The 21,674-nt window shown below is 49.9% G+C and overlaps 2 protein-coding genes across 5 annotated transcripts in view; both read right to left on the bottom strand.

The window, feature by feature from the left end:
• Positions 1–21,674, bottom strand: part of LOC141063248 (gastrula zinc finger protein XlCGF66.1-like) — an 815,244-nt gene that overhangs the window by 161,295 nt on the left and 632,275 nt on the right. The gene's annotated exons all lie outside the window — the stretch shown is intronic.
• The window catches only part of LOC141063245 (uncharacterized), a 91,104-nt gene that overhangs the window by 10,235 nt on the left and 59,195 nt on the right, over positions 1–21,674 (bottom strand). The window contains exons 1-6 of one of the 4 annotated variants that reach the window (XM_073557312.1): positions 12,771–12,893; positions 2,261–2,390; positions 1,954–2,133; positions 1,747–1,870; positions 1,566–1,663; positions 1,277–1,367 (exon numbers count right to left, since the gene is read on the bottom strand). In XM_073557312.1, coding sequence (XP_073413413.1) covers positions 1,277–1,367; positions 1,566–1,663; positions 1,747–1,870; positions 1,954–2,133; positions 2,261–2,329 — 562 coding nt within the window. In that variant the 5' untranslated portion in view covers positions 2,330–2,390; positions 12,771–12,893. Of the gene's footprint in view, positions 1–1,276; positions 1,368–1,565; positions 1,664–1,746; positions 1,871–1,953; positions 2,134–2,260; positions 2,391–5,971; positions 6,121–6,466; positions 6,540–12,770; positions 12,894–21,674 lie in introns of those variants that run through there. The other 3 variants (XM_073557314.1, XM_073557311.1, XM_073557313.1) reach the window with 3 other exon arrangements.

The raw sequence follows: 21,674 nt of genomic DNA, 5'->3' as shown, positions 1-21,674 counted from the left end.
TTAGTAACTATTTTGTGTCACATATTTCTTTGTTTTAAGGGCATAAAAATTCAAAGTTTGAAAATTGCAAAATTTTCGCCATATTTCTGTTTTGTCATAAATAAACGCAAGTTATAGCGAAAAAATTTTAGAACTAAAGTGAAGTACAATATGTCACGAGAAAACAATCTCAGAATCGCCTAGATCCGTTGGAGCGTTCCAGAGTCATAACCTCATAAAGGGACAGTGGTCAGAATTGTAAAAATTGGCCCGGTCACTACCCTTGGGGGTAAAGGGGTTAATGGGACTATAAAGGTGATTTTTTATTTTATTCTTAATTTTACTCTATGTAGACAGCAGGCTCTAAATACAACTCTCAACATTGTCCCCGCTGATCGCAGGCAGAGCAGAGAACAATGATGTGAGCTGTCTACAACACCTGGCACCGGGGGATCAGCGCAAACAGTACCGCAGATTCCCAGGCGCCGATACGTGTGATACTGGTGCGGCACATGGTTGCCACACGTATGAAACACAGACACATATCTCTGGGCCAGACAAAATTGTTAGCACTTTGCCAAAATTTGCTTTCGGCCATGACTGTATCTATAATGTATTATTGGATGCATCCTTCTGTCCGAAGCCGGTATAGACTGAGCTTGCACAGTGTGGCCATAGTCAGAAAGACGCATCCAACGTTAATAGAGGTCACAGGGACAATGACGAGGATGGAGGAGGAGTGGGGCGCTGGAGATTGCGATAGGTGTAGGCGCTGACCGAATACGTGAGGACTCACCGCGAGCTCTGGCGAGGCTGGAAGAGGAGTGTTGGGTCGGAGTCAGCCCCTGTATATGGCGCGATCTCTGGCGCTATTTTATTGAAGACAAATTCACGCACAGTGTATTCAACAAAATGGCGCCGGATAGCACGGTATAAGCATGCGCTGACTTTGACGCCATTTTATTTAAATATTTAACGCAGACAACGTGCAGCAGGGGAGAGTTTTATTGTTTTTTTGTTTGTATAGAACAACAGCAGCGCATGCAAGATGGGGGAGCATATACCAGGACCATTTTATTTTTATTTAAATTCTGTGGAAACATGGTTGAAAAGCAATGTCTGACTTTCATTTGTTCATTTTCATAGATTTTTTAATTATTACTTTTGTCAGATTCAAGTTATTTCCGTCACCATTGTGGGTTTTTCTTTCATTAAACGAGGGGTAACAACAATTTTGACCACGTGTGTAATTACAGTAGAATCTGTGACTTCTTTGCATTCAGTGGTCACTACTCACCTGGGTAGTCATATGTGGGAATCTCCTCTTTACACCACTCAACACCCCTCACATATGTCTCAGTAGTATTAATATGGGTTAGATCTTCACCCTGAAACAAATATTGTAAGAGTCACCGACAGATGGAGAAGTCCCATCTCTGATCAGCTCTAATCCTGCCATCTCCACCGTTCTCATTACACAAGTATAAATCATATAATACTGGTGGATAAAACAAGACTGAGCACAAGACCTTCTCAGCCGTCTACACATCATAGGGGAGATCTCCTGACACCTTCTCTCCATATACCTGATGATCCTGAGGAGCACTGGGATCTTCTTGGTTACAGTCCTGTGGAAGAAGAGGACGGGGACATCTCTCTGGTGTTGTCCTCTTACTGGATAGATCTGGAGGAAACACATACAGGGACTGAATTCATCCTCTACATACAGATAATTATAGGCCGTGTGTATTTAGTCCTGTCTATTACCTGGTGATGTGAGGGGCTGGGGAACCTCCATTATGACGTTCTTGTACAGATCTCTGTGTCCTTCTAAATACTCCCACTCCTCCATGGAGAAATAGATGGAGATATCCTGACACCTTATAGGAACCTGACACATACAATGATACCGTCATCCCCCCGATCCCTTCATAGCGTTACTGTATAATGTCCCAGCATTCCCAGCAGTGTCACCTCTCCAGTCAGCAGCTCTATCATCTTGTAGATGAGTTCTAGGATCTTCTGGTCATTGATGTCCTCATGGATCAGGGGGTGAGGTGGAGGCCCCGTGATTGGGCTCCTGGGTCTTCCCCATCCCTCAGACACAGGGTCCTGACAGCGATCACTAGAGGTCTTCTTCACCACTGTGTAATCCTGGTTATGGAGAGACATTAATAAATCTCACTACAGACATTTCCAGAGCCCTCACCTCTCCAGTTCTGTCCATCTGTTATTCCCATAGATAAGAATGATGTAATGTGACGTCATCAGAATCTCTCACCTCTCCAGTGAGACGGAAGAGGATCTCTAGGGTGAGGTGTAATATCCTGTCCATCTTGTCCGTAGCCATTCGTTAAAGTTTAAAGTAAATCTTCTAGAAGATAATTATACCGATTGTACCTGCCAGGATCCTAAATGGAAGGAAGATCAGCTGATGAAGAATCGTACAAAATACAATGGGAAAACAAGATACAGGAGCAGTGATGCTGGTATAGTGTAAGGACATGTGCACACTGTGTCATGTCAGGTGGACATGTCCTGTAACCAATCCGAAAAAGTGCAAAAGTTGGAACATAATGCACCAAAATGAAAAACAACTCACTGTTCATAGTTTTAGTTTTTCAACTTCTATTAACCCCTTCAGGTTTCCAAAGCTGCAAAACAGTTACAAGAAGTGACTTGAAAACAGCAGATAAGACGCTAAAAAATGGCATCTCAGGACCCCGTCCGTTCTGAGCACCAGACACGGTGCCTATAGTGAGGTCACAGGACTCATTCTGCTACGAGTCCATTAAAAAAAAAAAAAAAGATTGTCCAGGAAGGCATGAATGTGCAGTGTACGATACGGGGAGTAGAAATGAGGAAACTTGTCGGAAATGCGGTTGATGGGGCGGACAGTGGGCACATTAGGCCACACTTTAGCGCAGCGAGTTTCCCAGACTAATGCATGTTGATCGCTCACGTGCCGGTGTAACAGGCCAGATTAACCCCCTGCCCAGAATATACCCGGGGTTAAAGTGGCCTAGGTCAGTTTATAACCCTCTGGGCCAGAATATATTATGGCCTAGGCCAAACTATTCCACGTTCGCCGTCTCTGCCCCCTGTGCGTTGCCTGGGGCCCCTGTATGCTTTCTGTGGCCCTATACGCTGCCTGGGGTCACATTTGTTGTCTCTGCCCCCTGTAAGCTACCAGGGACCCCATGTGCTGCCAGGGACCTGTTCGCTGTCTCTGCCCCCGGTGTGCTACCAGGGACCCGTTTGTTATTTTGATGGTTCTCAAAAGCATGAAAAATCTGATCTACAGCAGCTGGGGTATTCTGACCCGTAGAGGTATAATCTAGCTTAGGCCACTTTAACCCCGGGTATATTGTGGGCAGGGGGTTAATCTGGCCTGTTACACCAGTTCGCGCATGCAGTAGTCAATATATTGCAATTTTTGCCTCTACTGAGAATTTTTTATTTTTTTACAAAGTTAACAGATTATCCCGAGTGGAGCCTCAAAAAAGGTCCAGGCTAGGCAACCCTTTGCACCCATGTGAACTGCACACCTGCCACCATTGCTGGCCACAACCAGAGTTGTGGCTGAGGATGCAGTGCTTCTCGTGGTTGCATCATTCGCACATCTGTGGTTCCCCACAGTCGGGTGGTTGGAGAGTTGCGTCACGGGGAAAACAAGGGTGTTTGGGGTGCCAACTTTGTGGACTGTACAGTCATGGCCAAAAGTTTTGAGAATGACACAAATATTATATTTTCACATGATCTGCTGGCCTCTGGTTTTTATGTGTTTGTCAGATGTTTTTATCACATACAGAAATATAATTGCAATCATATTATGAGTAGCAAAAGGTTATATTGACAGTTAGAATGAGTTAATGCAGCAAGTCAATATTTGCAGTGTTGACCCTTCTTCTTCAGGACCTCTGCAATTCTCCCTGGCATGCTCTCAATCAACTTCTTTATCAAATCCTGACTGATAGCAGTCCATTCTTGCAAAATCAATGCTTTTATTTTGTCTGAATTTGAAGGTTTTTGTTTGTCCACCCGTCTCTTGATGATTGACCACAAGTTCTCAATGGGATTAAGATCTGGGGAGTTTCCAGGCCATGGTCCCAAAATCTCTATGTTTTGTTCCCTGAGCCATTTAGTTATCACCTTTGCTTTATGGCAAGGTGCTCCATCATGTTGAAAAAGGCATTGTTGATCGCCAAACTGCTCTTGGACGGTTGGGAGAAGTTGCTCTTGGAGGACATTCTGGTACCATTCTTTATTCATGGCTATGTTTTTAGGCAAGACTGAGAGAGAGCCCATTCCCTTGGCTGAGAAGCAACCCCACACATGAATGGTTTCAGGATGCTTGACAGTTGGCATGAGACAAGACTGGTGGTAGCGCTCACCTGGTCTTCTCTGAATAAGCCGTTTTCCAGATGTCCCAAACAATCGAAAAGGGGATTCATCAGAGAAAATGACTTTACCCCAGTCCTCAGCAGTCTACTCCCTGTACCTCTTGCAGAATATCAGTCTGTCAGTGATATTTTTCCTGGAGAGAAGTGGCTTCTTTGCTGCCCTCCTTGAGACCAGGCCTTGCTCCAAGAGTCTCCGCCTCACAGTGCGTGCAGATGCATTCACACCTGCCTGCTGCCATTCCTGACCAAGCTCTGCACTGCTGGTAGCCCGATCCCACAGCTGAAACACTTTTAAGAGATGGTCCTGGCGCTTGCTGGTCTTTCTTTGGCGCCCTGGAGCCTTTTTGGCAACAAGGGAACCTCTCTCCTTGAAGTCCTTGATGCGATAGATTGTTGACTGAGGTGCAATCTTTCTAGCTGCGATACTCTTCACTGTTAGGCCATTTTTGTGCAGTGCAATGATGACTGCACGTGTTTCTTTAGAGATAACCATGGTTAAAAGAAAGAGAAACAATGATGCCAAGCACCAGCCTCCTTTTAAAGTGTCCAGTGTTGTCATTCTTACTTAATCATGACAGATTGATCTCCAGCCCTGTCCTCATCAACACCAAACACCTGTGTTAATGGAGCAATCACTGAAACGATGTTAGCTGGTCCTTTTAAGGCAGGGCTGCAATGATGTTGAAATGTGTTTTCGGGGATAAAGTAAATTTTCTAGGCAAATATTGACTTTGCAAGTAATTGCTGTTAAGCTGATCACTCTTTATAACATTCTGGAGTATATGCAAATTGCCATTAGAAAAAATGAAGCAGTAGACTTTGTAAAAATAGAGAATAATGGAGCCTCCAGCACCGTCCTCAACCCGCAGAGCCACACTCCACATAGAGAATAATGGAGCCTCCAGCATCGACCTCCACCCGCAGAGCCGCACTCCACATACAGAATAATGGAGCCTCCAGCACCTACCTCCACCCGCAGAGCCACACTCCACATAGAGAATAATGGGGCCTCCAGCACCTACCTCCACCCACAGAGCAGCACTCCACATAGAGAATAATGGAGCCTCCAGCACCGACCTCCACATAGAGAATAATGGAGCCTCCAGCACCGACCTCCACCCGCAGAGCCGCACTCCACATAAAGAATAATGGGGTCTCCAACACCTACCTCTACCCACAGAGCCGCACTCCACATAGAGAATAATGGAGCCTCCAGCACCGACCTCCACATAGAGAATAATGGAGCCTCCAGCACCGACCTCCACCCGCAGAGCCGCACTCCACATAGAGAATAATGGGGCCTCCAGCACCGACCTCCACATGCAGAGCCGCACTCCAGATAGAGGATAATGGGGCCTCCAGCACCGGCCTCCACCCGCAGAGCCACACTCCACATAGAGAATAATGGAGCCTCCAGCACTGACCTCCACCTGCAGAGCCACACTCCACATAGAGAATAATGGAGCCTCCAGCACCGACCTCCACCCGCAGAGCCACACTCCACATAGAGAATAATGGAGCCTCCAGCACCGACCTCCACCCGCAGAGCCACACTCCACATAGAGAATAATGGAGCCTCCGGCACCGACCTCCACCCGCAGAGCCGCACTCCACATAGAGAATAATGGAGCCTCCAGCACCGACCTCCACCCGCAGAGCCGCACTCCACATAGAGAATAATGGAGCCTCCAGCACCGACCTCCACCCGCAGAGCCACACTCCACATAGAGAATAATGGGGCCTCCAGCACCGACCTCCACCCGCAGAGCCGCACTCCACATAGAGAATAATGGAGCCTCCAGCACTGACCTCCACCTGCAGAGCCACACTCCACATAGAGAATAATGGAGCCTCCAGCACCGACCTCCACCCGCAGAGCCACACTCCACATAGAGAATAATGGAGCCTCCAGCACCGACCTCCACCCGCAGAGCCGCACTCCACATACAGAATAATGGAGACTCCAGCACCGACCTCCACCCGCAGAGCCACACTCCACATAGAGAATAATGGAGCCTCCAGCACCTACCTCCACCCGCAGAGCCACACTCCACATAGAGAATAATGGAGCCTCCAGCACCGACCTCCACCCACAGAGCCGCACTCCACATAGAGAATAATGGAGCCTCCAGCACCGACCTCCACCCGCAGAGCCACACTCCACATAGAGAATAATGGAGCCTCCAGCACCTACCTCCACCCGCAGAGCCACACTCCACATTGAGAATAATGGAGCCTCCAGCACCGGCCTCCACCCGCAGAGCCGCACTCCACATAGAGAATAATGGAGCCTCCAGCACTGACCTCCACCTGCAGAGCCACACTCCACATAGAGAATAATGGAGCCTCCAGCACCGACCTCCACCCGCAGAGCCACACTCCACATAGAGAATGTAGCCTCCAGCACCGACCTCCACCCGCAGAGCCACACTCCACATAGAGAATAATGGGGCCTCCAGCACCGACCTCCACCCGCAGAGCCGCACTCCACATAGAGAATAATGGAGCCTCCAGCACTGCCCTCCACCTGCAGAGCCACACTCCACATAGAGAATAATGGAGCCTCCATCACCGACCTCCACCCGCAGAGCCACACTCCACATAGAGAATAATGGAGCCTCCAGCACCTACATCCACCCGCAGAGCCACACTCCACATAGAGAATAATGGAGCCTCCAGCACCTAGCTCCACCCGCAGAGCCACACTCCACACAGAGAATAATGGGGCCTCCAGCACCGACCTCCACCCGCAGAGCCGCACTCCACATAGAGAATAATGGAGCCTCCAGCACCGTCCTCCACCCACACTCCACATAGAGAATAATGGGGCCTCCAGCACCTACCTCCACCCACAGAGCCGCACTCCACATAGAGAATAATGGAGCCTCCAGCACCGACCTCCACCTGCAAAGCCGCACTCCACATAGAGAATAATGGAGCCTCCAGCACCGACCTCCACCCGCAGAGCCGCACTCCACATAGAGAATAATGGAGCCTCCAGCACCGACCTCCACCCGCAGAGCCGCACTCCACATAGAGAATAATGGAGCCTCCAGCACCGACCTCCACCCGCACTCCACATAGAGAATAATGGGGCCTCCAGCACCGACCTCCACATGCAGAGCCGCACTCCAGATAGAGGATAATGGGGCCTCCAGCACCGGCCTCCACCCGCAGAGCCACACTCCACATAGAGAATAATGGAGCCTCCAGCACCTACCTCCACCCGCAGAGCCACACTCCACATAGAGAATAATGGAGCCTCCAGCACCGACCTCCACCCGCAGAGCCACACTCCACAGAGAATAATGGAGCCTCCGGCACCGACCTCAACCCGCAGAGCCGCACTCCACATAGAGAATAATGGAGCCTCCGGCACCGACCTCCACTCGCAGAGCCGCACTCCACATAGAGAATAATGGAGCCTCCAGCACTGACCTCCACCCGCAGAGCCACACTCCACATAGAGAATAATGGAGCCTCCAGCTCCGACCTCCACCCGCAGAGCCACACTCCACATAGAGAATAATGGAGCCTCCAGCACCGACCTCCACCCGCAGAACCACACTCCACATAGAGAATAATGGAGCCTCCAGCACCGACCTCCACCCGCAGAGCCACACTCCACATAGAGAATAATGGAGCCTCCAGCACCGACCTCCACCCGCAGAGCCGCACTCCACATAGAGAATAATGGGGCCTCCAGCACCGACCTCCACCCGCAGAGCCACACTCCACATAGAGAATAATGGGGCCTCCAGCACCGACCTCCACCCGCAGAGCCACACTCCACATAGAGAATAATGGAGCCTCCAGCACCGACCTCCACCCGCAGAGCCGCACTCCACATAGAGAATAATGGAGCCTCCAGCACCGACCTCCACCCGCAGAGCCACACTCCACATAGAGAATAATGGGGCCTCCAGCACCGACCTCCACCCGCAGAGCCACACTCCACATAGAGAATAATGGGGCCTCCAGCACCGACCTCCACCCGCAGAGCCGCACTCCACATAGAGAATAATGGGGCCTCCAGCACCGACCTCCACCCGCAGAGCCACACTCCACATAGAGAATAATGGAGCCTCCAGCACCGACCTCCACCCGCAGAGCCGCACTCCACATAGAGAATAATGGGGCCTCCAGCACCGACCTCCACCCGCAGAGCCGCACTCCACATAGAGAATAATGAAGCCTCCAGCACCGACCTCCACCCGCAGAGCCGCACTCCACATAGAGAATAATGGGGCCTCCAGCACCGACCTCCACCCGCAGAGCCACACTCCACATAGAGAATAATGGAGCCTCCAGCACGACCTCCACCCGCAGAGCCGCACTCCACATAGAGAATAATGGAGCCTCCAGCACCGACCTCCACCCGTAGAGCCACACTCCACATAGAGAATAATGGAGCCTCCAGCACCGACCTCCACCCGCAGAGCCGCACTCCACATAGAGAATAATGGAGCCTCCAGCACCGACCTCCACCCGCAGAGCCACACTCCACATAGAGAATAATGGAGCCTCCAGCACCGACCTCCCCCCGCAGAGCCACACTCCACATAGAGAATAATGGAGCCTCCAGCACCGACCTCCACCCGCAGAGCCACACTCCACATAGAGAATAATGGAGCCTCCAGCACCGACCTCCACCCGCAGAGCCACACTCCACATAGAGAATAATGGAGCCTCCAGCACCGACCTCCACCCGCAGAGCCACACTCCACATAGAGAATAATGGAGCCTCCAGCACCGACCTCCACCCGCAGAGCCGCACTCCACATAGAGAATAATGGAGCCTCCAGCACCGACCTCCACCCGCAGAGCCACACTCCACATAGAGAATAATGGAGCCTCCAGCACGACCTCCACCCGCAGAGCCGCACTCCACATAGAGAATAATGGAGCCTCCAGCACCGACCTCCACCCGCAGAGCCACACTCCACATAGAGAATAATGGAGCCTCCAGCACCGACCTCCACCCGCAGAGCCGCACTCCACATAGAGAATAATGGAGCCTCCAGCACCGACCTCCACCCGCAGAGCCACACTCCACATAGAGAATAATGGAGCCTCCAGCACCGACCTCCCCCCGCAGAGCCACACTCCACATAGAGAATAATGGAGCCTCCAGCACCGACCTCCACCCGCAGAGCCACACTCCACATAGAGAATAATGGAGCCTCCAGCACCGACCTCCACCCGCAGAGCCACACTCCACATAGAGAATAATGGAGCCTCCAGCACCGACCTCCACCCGCAGAGCCGCACTCCACATAGAGAATAATGGGGCCTCCAGCACCGACCTCCACCCGCAGAGCCGCACTCCACATAGAGAATAATGGGGCCTCCAGCACCGACCTCCACCCGCAGAGCCGCACTCCACATAGATAATAATGGGGCCTCCAGCACCGACCTCCACCCGCAGAGCCGCACTCCACATAGAGAATAATGGGGCCTCCAGCACCGACCTCCACCCGCAGAGCCACACTCCACATAGAATCATAGAATCATAGAATCGTAGAGTTGGAAGGGACCTCCTGGGCCATCTGGTCCAAACCCCTGCTCAAAGCAGGATTCGCTAAATCATCCCAGTTAGATGTCTGTCCAGCCTCTGTTTGAAGACTTCCATTGAAGGAGAACTCACCACTTCTCGTGGCAGCCTGTTCCACTCATTGATCACTCTAACTGTCAAAAAGTTTTTTCTAATATCTAATCTGTGTCTCCTCCCATTCAGCTTCATCCCATTGCTTCTAGTCTTTCCTTGTGCAAATGAGAATAAAGTTGATCCTTCTACAATGTGACAGCCCTTTAGATATTTGTAGACAGCTATTAAGTCTCCTCTCAGTCTTCTCTTTTGCAAACTAAACATTCCCAAATCCTGCAACCTTTCCTCATAAGACAGGGTTTGCAGACCGGTCACCATTCTGGTCGCTCTTTTCTGAACTTGCTCCAGTTTGTTGATGTCTTTTTTAAAATGTGGTGCCCAAAATTGGACACAATATTCCAGATGAGGTCTGACCAAAGAGGAATAGAGGGAAATAATGACTTCACGTGATCTAGACTGTATGCTTCTGTTAATACATCCTAGAATTGCATTTGCCTTTTTTGCTGCTGCATCACACTGTTGACTCATATTCAGTCTGTGATCTATTAGTATACCCAAGTCTTTTTCACATGTGCTGTCACTTAGCCCTATTCCTCCCATTCTATATATGCTTTTTTCATTTTTATTGCCCAGATGTAGTACTTTGCATTTTTCCCTGTTAAAAACCATTCTGTTAGTTGCTGCCCACTTCTCCAGTTTATTTATATCTTTTTGAATCCTCTCTCTCTCTTCTCTAGTATTAGCTATCCCTCCTAGCTTTGTGTCATCAGCAAATTTAATCAGTTTACCCTCAATTCCTTCATCTAAATCGTTGATAAAGATGTTGAACAATACAGGGCCCAGGACAGAGCCCTGTGGTACCCCACTTGAGACATTCTTCCAACTGGATGTGCAGCCATTTACGACCACTCTTTGGGTCCGATCACTAAGCCAGTTATGAATCCACCTAACAGTTGCCTTGTCCATTCCATACTTAGTCATTTTTTCAATAAGGATTGTATGAGAGACTTTGTCAAATGCTTTGCTGAAGTCAAGATATACTATATCTACAGCATTTCCTTGATCCACCCAATCAGTAATACTGTCATAGAAGGAAATTAAATTAGTCTGACATGACTTATTAGTTACAAACCCATGCTGACTCTGTTTAATCACTTCATTCTTATCCAGGTATTGACATACATGTTGTTTAATAATTTGTTCAAAGATCTTTCCTGGTATAGAAGTCAGACTCACTGGCCTATAGTTGCCTGGGTCCACCTTCTTCAAGATAGGAACAACATTTGCTCTTCTCCAGTCTTCTGGCACTTCTCCTGTTCTCCAAGAATTTTCAAAGATTATGGAGAGGGGTTCAAAAATTTCTTCTGCTATCTCCTTCAGTACTCTGGGGTGTAATTCATCTGGACCTGGAGACTTGAATTCATTTAGGTTAGCTAAGTGTTTCCTCACTATCTTTCTGTTTATAGATATCCTGGATTCTTCTATTCCCTTAATAGGACAGTGAATAACAGTTGATGTTACATTTCCTTTCTGAGAGAAAACAGATGCAAAATAGGAATTTAAAAGTTCAGCCTTCTCAACATCCTGTCTTACCATTTCATCATTTTCATCCTGTAAAAATCCTATAGCATCTTTGACTTTTCTTTTACTTTTGACATATCCCCAAAATCCTTTATTATTGCTTTTGACATCTCTTGCAAGCCTCAATTCATTTTCAGCTTTAGATAATCTGATTTGTGCCCTGCAGGTTCTGCAGACAGCATTATATTCTTCTTTAGATATGCCTCCCTCTTTCCATTTTATAAACATTTTTTTCTTCCTTTTTAGCATGTGCTTAAGTTCTGTGTTCATCCATCGTGATTTCCTTAAATGCTTCCTATTCTTCCCTCTTTTCGGAATTGTTAACAACTGTGCTTTGAGAATTTCATTTTTCAAGATTTCCCATCCTTATCCTTATCCCATCCTTATTTCCCATCATTATCCCATAGAGAATAATGGAGCCTCCAGCACCGACCTCCACCCGCAGAGCCACACTCCACATAGAGAATAATGGAGCCTCCAGCACCGACCTCCACCCGCAGAGCCACACTCCACATAGAGAATAATGGAGCCTCCAGCACCGACCTCCACCCGCAGAGCCGCACTCCACAGAGAATAATGGAGCCTCCAGCACCGACCTCCACCCGCAGAGCCGCACTCCACAAAGAGAATAATGGAGCCTCCAGCACCGACCTCCACCCGCAGAGCCGCACTCCACATAGAGAATAATGGAGCCTCCAGCACCGACCTCCACCCGCAGAGCCGCACTCCACATAGAGAATAATGGAGCCTCCAGCACCGACCTCCACCCGCACTCCACATAGAGAATAATGGGGCCTCCAGCACCGTCCTCCACCCGCAGAGCCGCACTCCACATAGAGAATAATTTAGCCTCCAGCACCGACCTCCACCCGCAGAGCCACACTCCACATAGAGAATAATGGAGCCTCCAGCACCGTCCTCTAGCGTCCGCCGTTTATCCCAGCCACAATGGCGCCCCTTCCCTCCCGAGCCTGTAGGGTATCGGCACTCAGGAGACACAGCGCACTGTGCGGCCTCAGCACTCCTGTCACCTTTAGGACAGTGATACATTTGGGGGAAAATCACATTTCTCTGAGGAAAACAGTAAAATTGTCATTTCTTCCTTCCACATTGCTGAAATTCCTGTCACACTGTCCGAATTCAGAGATTGTCCTGTCAGAAAGGAGAAGACAGGGAGCGAAAGGGTTAATAGGACTCACAGGAGGAACCGGCCCAGAAAGCAGAAGGTCCAGGAGTGTCTGCCACATATATGGCTGCTCTATGCGCACAGGACCTGTGATGAGGTCACAGGAGGGGAGGAGTCAGGGGTCACATGATCAGGGGCCTCAGTGTGTGCAGGACTCTGCTGTGCTGGTTGTCATGGTGCTGGATGAGGGGAAGTTTCTGTGTGGGGTCAGGAGGGGTTTACAGGGTGGATGTAGCAGAGCCGTGTGTGTACGAGGTGTACGGAGCGGAGCCGTGTGTGTACGAGGTGTACGGAGCGGAGCCGTGTGTGTACGAGGTGTACGGAGCGGAGCCGTGTGTGTACGAGGTGTACGGAGCGGAGCCGTGTGTGTACGAGGTGTACGGAGCGGAGCCGTGTGTGTACGAGGTGTACGGAGCGGAGCCGTGTGTGTACGAGGTGTACGGAGCGGAGCCGTATGTACGAGGTGTAAGGAGCGGAGCCGTGTGTGTACGAGGTGTACGGAGCGGAGCCGCGTGTGTACGAGGTGTACGGAGTGGAGCCGCGTGTGTACGAGGTGTACGGAGCGGAGCCATGTGTGTACTGAATGGAGCCACGTGTGCTTTCATATGACAGCATGAGCTAGCAGCTGTGATTGGATGTAATAAGTTTACTTCCGGTCACTTTCGTCAGCTGATGGGACTACTGCTGCCATCAGCCCAAACCTGCTGCCGTTAACAGTATTCTTCCGCTGGCTCCTTTGCTTTAAATAAATAATTTAAAATAAAGAATGGCGTGGGTTCCCCTGTATTTTTGATAACCAGCCAGGCAAAACTGACAGCTGGGGACTGCAACCCTTTAGCAAGGCTGGTTATTGAGAATAGAGGGGTCCGCATGCTGTTTTTTTTAATTATTTAAATAAATAATTGTAAAAAGCTGTGTGGGGTCCCGCCATTTTTGACAAGCAGCCTTGCTAAAGCTCACAGCTAGGAGCTGGTATTCTCAGGCATGTAAGAAGACATGAATATTGCCCCCCTAGCCTAAAAATAGCAGCCTGCAGCCACCCAGAAAAGGCACATCTATTACATGCGCCAATTCTAGATGCTTTGCCCAGCTCTTTCCAGCCCTGTAGCGTTGGCTAGTTAGGTAATATTTGTGGGGTTGATGTCCCTTTGCATTGTCCAGTGACATCAAGCCCAGAGGTTAGTAATGGAGATGGTTAGTAATGGACACCCTATCCAGTACTGATCCTGGAAACAAGAAACCAGGTTGCATACTCATTGTGGTTACCGCGGGTCACTGAGGCTGCATTCCCAGCCAGGCCAATGAACTGCGGTGACCTCCCTCCGGTGAGATCACCGCTAGCACAGTGAAAAAAAGTCTCATTGTCAGAGGCGAGTTCACCTCTGCACCTCTGCACTTGCGATTGAACAGCGGGCAGGGAGGGGGTGGGTTATGCATGCGCACCAATAGAGAGCTCGTAAGTGCCATCTTGGAAGTTGGCAATATTACAGAAAACCCAATAAAGTTCATGTATTAAGAAATTATTTACATATATCTGTTTATATCTACACCCCTCTATAATGCTATTTGTCCTAGTATTTATGCCTTCTTAAAGTAGAGTGTTATATGCTTCTTATTTGGTTGTAAATCGCCATCTTGTAGATCTGTGCTACAGCCATTATAAGGTATAACAAGTACAGTGCATAATAAACCATCATTTGTGGTCAGGCCCCACAAGAGCCACATGAATAACAGCCCCAGGAATATTAGATAGAAACGTCTGTGAAGATGGCGGCACATAGTGACTCCACACTAGCAGATCGCTGAGAGGTTTTGCCCTTTTTGGTGAAGGATTGGGAGTAGTGTTGAGCGATACCGTTCGATACCCAAAAATATCGTATCGGATGGTATCGCCCGATACGAAAAAAATATCGGGTATCGCCGATTCCGATACCGGAAGTCCCATTCAAGTCAATGGGACTTCCGGTATCGGAATTAAAAAAAGCCCTTTATTTCCTTGTTGGCTAATTCTACATAATTGAAAACAAATAAGAATCATGTAGAATGTATTGTGGGAGGTGGAGGAGACATTAAAAGCATAGTGGTTTATTCAAATCACATGGCATAGCATTAATTCCAATTTTTTTTTTCAGTACGTTCGGAGTTAAGACGATATTGACTATGTTAACCTTTTTTATATTTAGTCAGATATGTATGTTTCACAACTTCCATGCTCTTCACCTTCTTTTGTACTTCTCCCACACTTTCTCCTTCATGATCCGCAGCAGTAGCATTTTTTTCATCAACTTTTTTCTTCACCTTATTCATCTTCTTCTTCATCTTCTTCCCATTAATTTTTTTTTCCATTCTTCATATTCTTCTTATTCAGCTATTATCAATTTTCATATGCTATTTCTTCATCTTCTTCCTATTCTTCTTTGTCTTCATTTTCTTATGGTGACAGGCATTCCTGTAGTACTTATCTATAAAAGTTATAAGATTACACCTTACGTTCTGCCTGTCACAAAAGATTTACAACAGGATTTGTCCGTGTTCAGTTTGGCCTGCAGCAGCAGGCATTTTCCAGGGGCACCATGAGGAGGAACGGACTCACCCCCATTTACTGCTTAGTCTTCTTCTGCTTATAATTTTGATTTCTTCTATGCTGATTTTTAGTCTTATGCTTAATGTTCTTCTGCTTTCTGTTCTTCTGCTTTTGCTTCTTCTGCTTCTTGTTCTTCTGTCTTTTGTTCTGTATCTTGGTGGTTGTCTTCATGTTCTTTGTCCTCTTGGTCTTATTATTTAGGGTCATATTTCTGGTCTTCTTTGGTGTGGTCTTCAGGGTCGTCGTCATCAGGTTCGTCGTCATGGAGATCAATAAGGATTACCAAAGACAATTTCAAAAAGCTTGATCTTGGAAATGTAGCCGAAGGTACAAGAAGGCTGAGAAACTGGCGAGAACCAGCAGACAGTGCAGGCACCCGGAAGGGTAGCAGAAGGAACAAGAGCCAATGGCACTACCGAGGACCAACTGACGGTGCTGGACCACGGTTACTAAGCAGAAGGTACCTGTGCTAAAAAGCACTACCAAGGACCAGCTGACGGTGCTTGAACTCGGATACCGAGATGGAGGCACCTAGGCCAAAGGCTGTGGCGAGAACCAGCAGACAGTGCTGGCAACCGGATGGGTAGCAGAAGGAACAAGAGCCAATGGCACTACCGAGGACCAACTGACGGTGCTGGACCACGGTTACTAAGCAGAAGGTACCTGTGCTAAAAAGCACTACCAAGGACCAGCTGACGGTGCTGGACCTCGGATACCGAGATGGAGGCACCTAGGCCAAAGGCTCTGGCGAGAACCAGCAGACAGTGCTGGAACCCGGGTGGGTAGCAGAAGGTACCCATTCAAAGCAAAGTAGCCAGGCCGCAAGCCGGCCGCAGTTACCGAAACCCACTGTCCTACAGGGGGTCCATGTCCCATTGGCACTACGGATCCAGCCTTCAGTGCCAGTTCACGCAGCCCACATAGGAGTCACCTAAACTGCAGGCACCGTAGAGTCGGCTAACCCGGCCGCAAGACGACAGGACAACGGATTGGTGGCATAGTGACCTTGACACTACCCGGAAACAGCAGGCATGCTGAAAACAGGCTGGGCAACAGGGAGTACCCATGCCAAAGACACTGCCGAGAACCAGCTGACGGTGCTGGAACCCAGATGGGTAGCAAAAGCTACAAGAGCCAATGGCACTACCGAGGAACAGCTGACGGTGCTGGACCACGGTTACTAGGCATGAGGTACCTGTGCTAGAAAGTACTACCAAGGACCAGCTGACGGTGCTGGACCTCGGATACCGAGATGGAGGCACCTAGGCCAAAGGCTCTGGCGAGAACCAGCAGACAGTGCTGGAACCCGGGTGGGTAGCAGAAGGTACCCATTCAAAGCAAAGTAGCTAGGCCGCAAGCCGGCCGCAGTTACCGAAACCCACAGTCCTACAGGGGGTCCATGTCCCATTGGCACTACGGATCCAGCCTTCAGTGCCAGTTCACGCAGCCCACATAGGAGTCACCTAAACTGCAGGCACCGTAGAGTCGGCTAACCCGGCCGCAAGACGACAGGACAACGGATTGGTGGCATAGTGACCTTGACACTACCCGGAAACAGCAGGCGTGCTGAAAACAGGCTGGGCAACAGGGAGTCCCCGTGCCAAAGACACTGCCGAGCACAAACTGGCGTTGTTGGAGCCCAGGGACAATCATGGTGTAGGCCGAGGCCTACTTGATGGTAGTTTTAGATTGTTTGTAGGCTACAACAGACTGTCAACGTGCTCCAATTAGGCATCTGTCTCCACTCTGTTTCCAGGATTTCACGTGACCACCAACACCGCCAGTTTATGCGTACAGTAGCCGTCTGCCCAATCCACATGTGTTCCTGTGTTACTGGTGTTCTGTAATGTCAGCAGATCCCCTGATGTTTGTCTGCCAATGTCTCCTGCTCTGTCCACATTCCCACCACTTGCAGTGGGAAGGTGGACAGCGCAGGAGACAGTGCCGGACACACATTGGGGGATCAGCTCACGTTACAGAACACCAGGAACACAGGAACAAGTGTGGAATGCGTGGACGGCAACTGTGAGCAGGAACTGGCGGTGTTGGAGGTCAGGGGAAATACTAGAGACAGAGTGGAGACAGAGGCCAAATCAGAGAATGTTTAAATCTGAAGTAGTTACAATTTGGAGGCAGCAGCAGTTTGCCCTCCACACAGCAGGGGATCAGCTGACGTTACCAAACCCCACTTTCACATGAACGAGTGTGTTTTTCTGTGTGGACAGCACTTCCGAGCACCAACTGGCGTTGTTGGAGCCCAGGGACAATCATGGTGCAGGCCGAGGCCTACTAGGAGCCAGGTGTAAAGCTGAGGTATTTTGACTTTGGAGGGAGCAGGACACTTTGCCCTCCACACAGCAGGGGATCAGCTGACGTTACCGAACCCCACTTTCACATGAACGAGTGTGTTTTTCTGTGTGGACAGCACTTCCGAGCAACAACTGACGATGTTGGAGCCCAGGGATAGTCATTTTGTAGGCTGAGGCCTACTTGGAGGCAGTTTAAGATAAGACGTTGTTTGAATTTGAAGGCAGCAGCAGTTTGCCCTCCACACAGCAGGGGATCAGCTGACATTACTGACCCCCACTTTCACATGAACGAGTGTGTTTTTCTGTGTGGACAGCACTTCCGAGCACCAACTAGCGTTGTTGGAGCCCAGGGAGAACCAGGGTGCAGGCCGAGGCCTACTTGGTGGCAGTTTTAGATTGTTTGTAGGCTACAACAGACTGTCAACGTGCTCCAATTAGGCATCTGTCTCCACTCTGTTTCCAGGATTTCACGTGACCACCAACACCACCAGTTTATGCGTACAGCAGCCGTCTGCCCAATCCACACGTGTTCCTGTGTTACTGGGATTCTGTAATGTCAGCAGATCCCCTGATGTGTGTCTGCCACTGTCTCCTGCTCTGTCCACATTCCCACCGCTTGCAGTGGGAAGGTGGACAGCGCAGGAGACAGTGGCGGACACATATTGGGGGATCTGCTGACGTTACAGAACCCCAGTAACACAGGAACACGTGTGGAATGCGTGGACGTCAACTGTGAGCAGGAACTGGCAGTGTTGGAGGTCAGGGGAAATACTAGAGACAGAGTAGAGACAGAGGCCAAATCAGAGAATGTTTAAATCTGAAGTAGTTACAATTTGGAGGCAGCAGCAGTTTGCCCTCCACACAGCAGGGGATCAGCTGACGTTACCGAACCCCACTTACACATGAGCGAGTGATTTGTCTGTGCGGACAGCACTTCTGAGCACCAACTGGCGGTGTCGGAGCCCAGGGAAAATCAGGTAGTAGGCCGAGGCCTACTTGGAGCCAGGTGTAAATCTGAGGTTGTTTGACTGTGGAGGGAGCAGGACACTTTGCCATACACACAGCAGGGGATCAGCTGACGTTACCGAACCCCACTTACACATGAGCGAGTGTTTTGTCTGTGCGGACAGCACTTCTGAGCACCAACTGGCAGTGTCGGAGCCCAGGGAAAATCAGGTAGTAGGCCGAGGCCTACTTGGAGCCAGGTGTAAATCTGAGGTTGTTTGACTGTGGAGGGAGCAGGACACTTTGCCATACACACAGCAGGGGATCAGCTGACGTTACCGAACCCCACTTACACATGAGCGAGTGTTTTGTCTGTGCGGACAGCACTTCTGAGCACCAACTGGCGGTGTCGGAGCCCAGGGAAAATCAGGTAGTAGGCCGAGGCCTACTTGGTGGCAGTTTGCGATTGTTTCTAGACTACTACTAACTGTCAACGTACTCCAATTAGGCCTCTGTCTTCACTCTGTTTCGAGTATTTCCTCTGGCTTCCAACCATGCCAGTTGCTGCTCTGAAATGCCGTCTGCACAACCCACACTTGTTCCTGTGTTACTGGGGTTCTGTAACAGCAGCTTCTCCCTAGAGGTGAGTCAGGCAATGTCTCCTGCTCTGTCCACATTTCCACTACAAGTAGTGGGAATGTAGACAAAGCAGGAGACATTGCCATGCTCAACTCTGGAGATGAGCAGATGTTAAAGGACCCAGGTACCACAGGAACAAGTGTGGATTGTGCAGACGGCACTTGAGAGCAGAAACAGGCGGTGTTGTAGGCCGGAGGAAATACTCAAAACAGAGTGGAGACAGAGGGCAAATCAGAGAACATATTAAATCAGAGGTAGTCAGAAGTTGTAGGCAGCAGGAGAGTTTGCCGTACACACAGCAGGGGATCAGCTGACGTTACCGAACCCCACTTACACATGAGCGAGTGTTTTGTCTGTGCGGACAGCACTTCTGAGCACCAACTGGCGGTGTCGGAGCCCAGGGAAAATCAGGTAGTAGGCCAAGGCCTACTTGGAGCCAGGTGTAAATCTGAGGTTGTTTGACTGTGGAGGGAGCAGGACACTTTGCCATACACACAGCAGGGGGATCAGCTGACGTTACTGATCCCCACTTACACATGAGCGAGTGTTTTGTCTTTGCGGACAGCACTTCTGAGCACCAACTGGCGGTGTCGGAGCCCAGGGAAAATCAGGTAGTAGGCCGAGGCCTACTTGGAGCCAGGTGTAAATCTGAGGTTGTTTGACTGTGGAGGGAGCAGGACACTTTGCCATACACACAGCAGGGGATCAGCTGACGTTACCGAACCCCATTTACACATGAGCGAGTGTTTTGTCTGTGCGGACAGCACTTCTGAGCAACAACGGGCGTTGCTGTAGCCCAGGAAATAAAGTTCAGGTCATAGAAACATGAACACAACAGGAGACCTGGATCCTGTTGCCAGCCAATTATTTATTCTGGAAGAGGACTGGCAAATTCAGGTGAGATCCAGGCCTTGTTCATTTTCACAAAAGTAAGCCGGTCAACATTATCGGCGAATAGTCGCGTGCGACGGTCTGTTACCACACCACCTGCAGCACTAAAGACACGTTCCGATAATACACTGGCAGCAGGGCAAGCCAGCACCTCCAATGCATACTGGCTAAGCTCTGGCCATGTATCCAGCTTAGAGACCCAATACTTGAACGGGGAAGAGCCGTCTGGGAGAACACTAACAGGGCACGACGTAGTCTGTCACTATCTGACGGAAACGTTGCCTCCTGCTGACTGGAGCCGTCTGTGATGGTGTAGCCGTTTGTGGCGGTCCCACAAAACTTTTCCACATTTGGGCCATACTGGCCTTGCCTTGTCCTGCGGCACTGCCTCTGCTACCTGTTTGTGCAGAGCTTCCTCCACTGCCTCTACCCACATGGCTGCTTTGAAAAGCACTACCAGCAACACTTGTGGGGGGAATGGAGAACATGATGGCCTGCACAAGTGTTTCTTGGTACTCCCGCATTTTTCGCTCCCGGTTCAACTGTGGTATGAGGCTTTGTAAGTTGTCCCGGTAGCGAGGATCTAGGAGGGTGTACACCCAATAATCAGCCGTGTGGAGAATGTTGGCGATGCGGCGGTCATTTAACAAGCACTGCAGCATGAAATCAACCATGTGCTGCAGACTGCCAACTGGACCGGAAACGCTGTCCCCAGCTTGAGGCAGCATCTCTGCCTGCTCAGCATCACCCCACCCTCGCTGTACACACTGACTACTAGAGCCTTGTGTACCTCCCTCCTCTGAATAGATGTGTTCCTCCTCCTCCATTGACTCCTCATCATCCTCCTCACTAAGTGTCCCCTGCCTGGGCCTTTGTGTGGAAGCACGTTGCGCAGACTTGCCAGAAGCAGATGGCATTTCTGACTGCTCATCCTCGACCTCTTCAAAAACCTCCTCACTTAGTGCTTGTAAGGTTTTTTGAAGCAGACAGATGAGGGGGACAGTCATGCTGATTAGTGCATCATCTGCACTGGCCATCCGCGTGGAGTCATCGAAGGCACGCAAAACTTGGCAGATGTCCCTCATAGTGGCCCACTCAGTGGTGGTGAAGTGTGTCCGGCGCACAGTGCGACTTGTTTGCGCCTGATGCAGCTGGTACTCCATTACTGCTGCCTGCTGCTCACACAACCGCTCCAACATATGTAATGTTGAATTCCACCTGGTGGGGAGGTCACATATGATGCAATGTTCTGGCAGGCGGAATCGGCGTTGCAGAGATGCAATGCGCGATCTTGCCATGCTGGAACGCCGCAAGTGAGCACACTCTAGGCGAACCTTGTGCAGCAGTGCATCAAGATCCGGATAGTCCCTCAGAAAGCTCTGCACGACCAAATTGAGCACGTGTGCCAGACATGGTATGTGAGTGAGGTTGCCTAGGCCCAGAGCTGCCACTAGATTTCGGCCATTGTCACTCACTACCAAACCTGGCTGGAGATTCGCTGGCACAAACCACACATCGCTCTCCTGCTTGATGGCATTCCAGAGCTCCT

The sequence above is a fragment of the Dendrobates tinctorius genome, unplaced genomic scaffold (assembly GCF_039654945.1).
Source record: "Dendrobates tinctorius isolate UK_male_01 unplaced genomic scaffold, ASM3965494v1 ptg000249l, whole genome shotgun sequence".
NCBI classification, from domain to species: Eukaryota; Metazoa; Chordata; class Amphibia; order Anura; family Dendrobatidae; genus Dendrobates; species Dendrobates tinctorius.
The sequence above is the reverse complement of the archived record's forward strand: the minus strand, read 5'-3'. Positions and strand labels throughout refer to the sequence as shown.